Source organism: Peromyscus maniculatus, chromosome 6 (genome assembly GCF_049852395.1).
Source record: "Peromyscus maniculatus bairdii isolate BWxNUB_F1_BW_parent chromosome 6, HU_Pman_BW_mat_3.1, whole genome shotgun sequence".
Taxonomy (NCBI): Eukaryota; Metazoa; Chordata; class Mammalia; order Rodentia; family Cricetidae; genus Peromyscus; species Peromyscus maniculatus.
The window spans coordinates 10,319,100-10,326,894 of NC_134857.1; the positions used below are offsets into that span (position 1 = coordinate 10,319,100).

At 53.1% G+C, this 7,795-nt stretch overlaps 1 protein-coding gene across 11 annotated transcripts in view; it reads right to left on the reverse strand.

The window, feature by feature from the left end:
* Window positions 1-6,214, reverse strand: part of Mecom (MDS1 and EVI1 complex locus) — a 562,596-nt gene extending 556,382 nt beyond the window's left edge. For 5 of the 11 annotated variants that reach the window (XM_076573899.1, XM_042278918.2, XM_076573901.1 and 2 more), the window contains exon 1: window positions 5,826-5,979. In XM_076573899.1, the coding sequence (XP_076430014.1) occupies window positions 5,826-5,862 (37 nt within the window). In that variant the 5' untranslated portion in view covers window positions 5,863-5,979. Of the gene's footprint in view, window positions 1-5,825 lie in introns of all 11 variants that reach the window. The other 6 variants (XM_042278917.2, XM_076573900.1, XM_042278912.2 and 3 more) reach the window with 3 other exon arrangements.
* Between the last annotated feature and the right edge of the window lie 1,581 nt (window positions 6,215-7,795).

A 7,795-nucleotide genomic window follows, 5' to 3' on the forward strand; every position in this document is an offset into this window, starting at 1 on the left:
AATGAGCCTCCACCCATGCCCAAGTATGAGAATGACTTTGCAATACATACATATTGTGGAGTTCTAGCTGTTCAAAAATGCCTTAATTTCTGTGTGTTTGTTTGTTTGTTTTGTTTTTTGAAAATCAACTTGCAAGACCAATGTAATAAGCTTTTATGAAAGAGGTGAAATAATTTTAAACACAGACACACAATGAGTTTATTTATTTAGAAACTTGTTAAATGGAGTCTGGGAATTCAAATATTCAATGTTGACATTGTACAGAACTGGCCAGGAGCCAGGACCTGGTCTCCAGAGGGACCCATTGGACTAGGAATCCAGGCCTCTCTCTCCTCCCACTTGAACTAAAAAGGCAGAAGCCATTAGCTATACACACATCAGTATCTGAGCCACACTCAAGTAATCTGCCCCAACCAGGGTACTTCCAGTGAGGAGAGGACAAGTGTGCTTAACTCCTTAGTGCTGAGCTGGAGCAGGGTGTCACACGTCCACAGAGTTTTGTGAACAGTTTCTCCCCTGTGCAGACACTCCTCCTCGGAAGTTTCTTGCATGGTAAGTAACAAACTCAGTGAACAAGAATTATTTCCTCCGTGTGTGCTAAGGGTGGGGCTACCAATGTGTGCAAAAGAGAGTCTGGAAGAAGCATTTGGCCCCTCTCTGGTCCTTCCCCCCAGTACTGTCCTCTTTATGTGGACAAGTTCCTTGAAAATCCCATTAAACTCCTCAGGAGGCCAGAGAGTAGGGAGAGGGAAGGAATCTAATTTTGGAAAAAGGATTCTGGCAAGTGGGGTGGGGAAATGGTGAAGGAACTACTGATTCACATTAGAAGGAAAAGCAGACCCACAGGCTGCTACAGAAATGCCTGGACAGCAGCTTCCGGTCCAGAAAGGGTTAAGCATCACTCCAGAAAATAGTGCTTGGCATCCTTGTCTCCTCCTGGCCCATGCCCCCAGCCCAGACCGCCTCAGGGAATGCCCTGCAGAGGGAGTTGAACAAATGAGGGTGTGCACAGAAAGTTCCAGAACCGGGACAGGATTAGGAGAGTTTTCATGCACAGGTTGCATGCGTCTACGCTGTCGCCGCAAACAATGCTCAAGGCAAGTGGTGCACCAGACACTCAGCACCCTGGGGTTGAAGTGGGAGTGCACTGTTTAATCAAAGCCTTGAGCTCAAATGAGAAGTCTAGGGAGGCAGAGGGACTGGAAGGGACTGGGGGCAGCATGCTCTGAGGTAGCTCTGCCTCCTTCATCCCTGGGACTTTCCCTGCCCCACCCGGACGCCCCAGGAGGACCAGTTTTCTCTGCACCCAGCACTTTGGAAATGAAGAGGAGTGGGCTGTCACCGACTATGAAGAATTGAGCTCTGTCTGTCTAGCTCTCAGTACGTTGAGAACCGGAGAAGAGCCTGTGACCAGACAAATCAAATCCGTCTACTTTTTGGCGTGCATGCCAGCGAGGCACTCCGGGGTATGCGTGGTGGTGGGGTGTCAGGAGAGAGGTAAGGCAGGAGCCAAGGTAGGAGCACAGGGAGCTACCAATCCTGCCCTCGAGCTCCTCTGGCCCGGCTTAGACTAAGCCAGGAGTCATCAGCTGTGGCCTTCCTGCTCTGGTCCTTGCTGTAGCCTCAGTTACCTCCCCGCCCCCCAAATTCCAAAAGCAAAACAAAATAAACTCTCAAACGCTCAGATGTTTAAAAAGAAACTGCTTACAAGACCCACCTTAACTTCAAAGGAAGTGGGGGGTGGGGAGACTTGTTAATTTCTATTCCACAATCGCCCCGCACTTTGAGTGTGTCTGTACAGGAGAGTAGGCCTCAGCATAAGGGAGAGACCTTGACTAAGAAAGCATGAGATGGGGCTATCCTCAAAACTCACAAGCTCGCTCAGACTTAGACACGGGGGGGGGGGGGGGCAGGAGGACAGACGGACAGGGGCACACATTCGCCCAAACCTGAAACTCTCAGTCCAGGCACATAAGGCTGCAGCTAATGAACGTCCTCTCCCACAGTGTTGGGGATGAGGAGATAAGGACGGGCATAATTAACCTTCCCCTAAACACAGATCCAAGAGGGGGTGCGAAACGCGGCGAAATGGTGCCTCGAAGTGCCAAATGAAATGAAAAAAAAAAAAAAAACCTAAGCCAGGGTAATGATCAAATAATGGCAATTGAAATGCCTTTCTAGAAGGGGCCTCAACCTCCACCGGGAGAACAATTTTTCCTGCTCCGAAGCAGCCTGGAATAAACAAATAAACGTATGCTTGAAAGCAAAGCTGTGTCTCCGTACAACTTAAGGTAGTAGGAGTCCAGCCTGAGCCCGGCTGTGAACTGTCTTTAGAATCCTCGGTGCTGGCCTGCGAGGACGAGTTTAAACGCGGGAGGCAGAACTGGCATGTACCTTTCCTACTTCGGAACCTGTTTTCAAACAAAGATCAAGTACAGAAGTAACAAGTGCCTCCCACCACCGCAAGGGTTTTGATAATCTCTTCGCCTTCTGCGTCTGCAACTAGGGGGGTTACTGGATGCAATTTGTTCCGTGCTTTGATTGAAACCCTGCAGGCTGGTACTTTGGAAAAGTGGAGTGGGTTTCCCTTCAGTATTTTAGGCTCTAGACGAAGCGGCAGACTCTACCTCACTTCCTTCCCAATCCTGAAGAGAGTGGCAATTGGAATTTCTGGCAAGGCCCAGGTGCTTCGCTAACTGCTCCACACACCCCAAATAAAACATAAAACGGCTGGGGAGTCTCCTGGCTGCCAGAGTGGGCTTGGCTTATTTAGTTTTCTTTTCTTGGAGATGCAAATTTAGTCAAAGGTTTTAGACAGTACGTATTTCAATTTTCTTGCTTTTCCCTTTTTTATTTTTTACATTAAACGTTTATGTTTTCTCATATGGTTTACAACGAAATTATCAGTTTCAAGTATTGTGTAAAACTAAGTCCTATAAGTTAGACTCGAGATTGTGCATTCAATCTGTTCGTGTAACATCAGGAAGTATTTTCAAGGTATGTAGTCTCTGACCATGGGCTCCTGTGCTTTAGCCAAGACCAAGCTAAACTGACATCCACCAAAGTCGTACACAAAAGACAAAAAGAATATTCAGCTACTGGAGAAAGAGCTGTTTCTGTGTGTTCTGTTTCCCTTGTAAAGCTTACATTTGCCACGATTTCAGTAAATTGGTTTTGTCTTGTTTTGTTTCAGATATTCTGGTTATATTACCTCTTCCAAACTCAGGAAGGGAAAGGAAAGGAAAGGAAAAAGAAGGAAATGAAAGAAGAGAAGAGAAAGGAAGAAAGCAGTTAAGTTTCCGATGTATGGTCGCACCACAGGGGTCACCAGCCACCCCTGCCACGCGCAGTTCGGCAAAAGGAAATCGTGCTTTAAAATAGAAAAATCTGTAGTTTTGCTATGATTTCCTTTATTGCCCAGACCGTAGCTGGGAAACGCACAGCAGCGCCGGTGTGTCAGGAAGGCAGCTGAAGCAGTGAAGCCCTGTTAGTGGGAACCTGGGGCTCAGCAGGAGAAGTTCCTAAGGCTGGGGTCTGCTCTCTAGGAAGCACATGGGCGTCCTTATCCACACGAGACAAAATCAATGTGTCTCACATGCGGTGACTGACAAGTCCCATCAGATCAGAAACGAGGCTCAGTCTCCGGACGTTGAGTGTGCTGCACGGTGTACCGCTTGCTTAGTGATTAAAATGACTAGGGCGGGGGGGGGGGGGGGGAATGCTTAAGAAAATTCTAAGGGTTTTGCGTTCTGCTTTCGCTTCGTAGGATGCCGGGCAACCAGGCACAGTGTAAAGCCTTAGGCTTTTATTTCACAACTTGCTGCTCAGTTGAAACGATCTCCCCGCCTCCTCTCAAACACACACACACACACACACACACACACACACACACACACACACACACACACACACCCCTAATCTTTGAAGCCTCAAAGCCATCAAGCATGTGTGCATTTATTCCCTCTCGGATGAAAATAAACAAGACATCGGGCTCATTGAAGAGCCAACAAAAAACAGCTCCGTGGTGCACTTTACACTGCTGCAGCGAAGTGAACTGAGCGGCAGTAGTAGAGAAAGAAGCCGGCTGACTGCTGAGGCAGGCGGCCCTGTGTTTGGGTTGATCCCCACGACCTGAGTTCCGAGGGAAAAGATGCCGCTAGGGAGTGTGTGAGTGCGCCGCACCAGTTCCGAACAGCTGAAGCTCTGGAAAGGCGCCTGGGAGGACGGCGTCGCCACCTCGCTGGAGTCTCCACGCCTGGAACGCAGGGCGCTAAGTGGGGCTGCGACTGTGGCCGGCGCCGCGATGCCAAGGCGCGCCCCGTGTGCGGCACAGAGCGCCTCCAGCCCTCAGTTACAATGTGCAAGGGAACGGGGGTGGGGGGCGCTTAGGGACTTGGCTGGGGAAAACACACTGCCCACATACCATCTCTCGTCTCTCTGGTCCGAAACAAAACAATCAGAGAGTTCGGGATTCCGCAAGTCCAAGTGTGAGAGCCAAGGGCGGCCTGGCCGGTCCCTTCCCGAAGCAGTTCTGACACCGAGGGAGAACGCTGCCGGCTGCCCGCCGGGTCCCCTTCGACGCAGGGCAGAAGCGTGTGAACAAACCCAGCCCAGTCGCTTAGCAATCCCGGCTAAGCGACGCTTCCCATCCTACCCTGTCCCGGCGTGTCACCCAAGCCCTCCGCTGAAAGAGTGGGGGATGGGAGTCCCGTCGCCCCTGGCCCCAAACCCCACTGCCCTAGTCCCGTGTGACCGAGGCTGCTCCTTTCCGGGCAGGCAGAGGGCGCCGGGGAGAATGAGTGACCCGGGACCCCGGCTGCACCCAGAAAGAGAGCCGCAGGCTGAGCTGCGCCCTCTCGGCGGCCCCAAGTTCCGACAGCCCGCCCCCTGGGGGTCACTCGGCGCCCTGCCAGCCCGGGGTTCTCGGGTCGGAGCGCGCCCTCACGGCCTTGTCTGCGCCGCCTTCGCGGCTGGCCGCGCGCCCTCCACGCCGGAGCCTGAGCGCGCTGGCTGGGCCTCCTCTCTCCCCACCTGCCGAGTGGCTCTGCGGAACCGGGTGCTCGGCACGGCCAGCGCTCACCGCCCCCCACCCACCCAGCCCCAGGACCACCCCCGCCCCCCGCCTCCCCTTTCCCGGGGCTCCCGCCGCGCCGCACACGCCGCCGCGCACAAGGACCGAGCGCACAGCGCCCACTACCGCAGCCGCGGCTCGGCGCAGCCCGGATCGCCCGCGCAACTTGCAAGCGGCTGCCTCGCAACTTTTCCCAACTCCATCGCGGCCGCCCGCCGCCGCCGCTGCCGCCGCCACCGCAGCTCCCTCGGAGCCCGCCACCCATTCCAAAGCCCAGAAACAAACCGAGCCTCGGAAAGGCGCCCTTCCCCTGCCCGCCCCCCCACCCCCGCTCCCCCCTCCTCCCGCTCCGGGGACTAGCTGGTTGGCCAGAGGCGACTCTCCCCCGCCTGGGGGGAAGGGAGGGGAGGGGGACACACTCTCCTCTCCCCCCCCCCACCCCTTCGCGCTCACTCTCGCGCGCTCTCCTCCCTCCCACCCAGCTTTTGGCTGCCCCCACCCCCACCCCGGAGTTGCCACAGCTGGTCCTGGTGCGGGGCTTAGGGCTACCGCGGCTCCACTGCGCCTAGAGCAGGAGCCCGGGCGCTGAGGCTGCAATCGGCAGGTTGCTCGGGCTGCAGGCTGCGCGGGGCTTGCCTTCCACCCCGAGGCCCCACGCCAAAGCAGCCCGCGCTCTCTCCCCGAGCGCTAGAGACAGATATGCAAGATGGCAGAGGAGGGGGGAAAGCCAATAGAAAAGGGATATTGCACCTACTTGTGGCCAGTTTCCTTGCCCTGCCTTTGGATCTCATGCTGTGCCCAGTCCTGCAGCCGCTGCTGGGTGGTTGGGGTTTTTTTTTTCTTGGATCTTTTCCTTCTTTTGGTCTCTCTCTCCCTCCCTCTTCTCTCTCTCTCTCTCTCTCTCTCTCTTTCTCTCTCTCTCTCTCTCTCTCTCTCTCTCTCTCTCTCTCTCTCTCTCTCCTCTGTGTGTGTCTCACGCACGCACACACACTTCCACACTCGGTCTTTCACTCTCTCTCCCTCCCTCTCTCTCTTCCTCTCAATCCACACTCGCTATCTCTAGCATTGTCAGTTTGGACACCTTCGCACATGCGCGCTAGACGCCCCTCCAACATCTCAGCGCCGCCAAAAAAAGTTTGGAGCGATTTATCACTTTGATTTGGAGATCTTGTCAGATGGCAATCGCCGAGGAGGCGGAGAAAGGGAGCTACGGGGAGGGCGGCAGGGGGCGGGGAGCGAGCGCGGGGAGCTGGAGGGGAGCAGACACCTCACCCAAAGGAAAAAAGAAAAAAGAAAAGAAATGAAAAGTCTTGAGCAGAGAATTGATTCGTGGGGCAGAAGACTATGTCTGTGTGGGAGTTAACAATAAGCCTGCATTATAATTATTATTAATGTTTTCTCCTCCATAAATTACGTTGTCTATAAGGGAAACAAGAGCGGAGGAGAAAAAAAAAACTTCAGGATAAATCTTTCCCTCTACAAAAGAACTAGGTTGAGGGCTGGACCGTGAACGCATTATCCTGGAGAAGGCGAGAAGCATCTTGAACTTGAGAGAGCTGCTGTTGCTGCGGCTCTCTTACTGAAGTTCCTGGGGCTTCCGCTTCGGATGAATAACCGCTTCTCGATTTTAGTTGTCCTACCAACTGTAGCTGCTATCCTTGGAACATTTCAGCAGTCTGTTCCCATCAAGTAGCAACAATCGCCCTTGATTCCCAGGTCCCGGCGGGCTCGGACGTTTGACATCCAAGACCTCCTGCCTCGCCGAAGGTCGGCCGTCACCTTCCGGCCTCCTCCTGCAGCGCAGCCCGCCTGCCATTTCCACTCACTCTCTGAAACCTACAACCTCTGGGGTCACCAGAAGGAGGAAGAGGGGAAATTCCACACGCATACCTAGAAAATACAAAAAGTACATTGTTGAAATGTGCATTAATTACAGAATTTACTAATGAAGTGTGCAGGCAGAAATGAGGACGCAAGGGGTTAGGTGTGTTCAAGGTATGAATCACTCCCAACTCAGTATGGATTTTTCTCTTGGTACAACCTTCTTGCATTAAACAGTTGTGTTCAATACCTTCCACGTGCTATTTATGTCTCCATTAATATCTGCTGCAAATCCTGCCAGACACTATAAAAGAAAATAGCAGTCTTTTCCCGGTCAGTGCTGCTACAACACATCCTAACACAACGGGAGTCAGAACAAACGGGAAAGGAAAGCCGGTGCTGGGCGCCAGTTCTGGTAGAGAAAGGGGGGAAAGTGGGCTTGTTGGGAACACTCAGTTGCACCTGTTGGTATTCATCTTCTCTGAGCTAGGACTGGAGTTGTGAGAGAGTTAATATCTAGGTTCAATTTCGACTGGCTTTGGTGGACCAGAACCAACACTTACAGGACCTATCCCAATAAAAGGTACCTACCATCTCTCCTTCTCCAGGGCTGTGTAATTCCAGGGGCACTCAGCTGTAAAATACAGGTCCCTGGAGAGCCAAGCTACAGCCCCCAAGGGAGACAGATGTGTAACCTTGAAATATGAGGAAGAGAAAGAGGAGGTAAAGGAGGAAATGGCAGAGAACAGGAGTGAAACAGCTTCCTAAGGAGAAAGTTCCGGTGCCCACACACATGAACACCAGGGAATTCTGCCATCTTCCCTCCCCCCAAGAGGCATCTGGGATTTTACAAGACCTCCTGGAGCTGCTGCTGCCTAGTGCATGCAGGTGTGTATGCTTGCA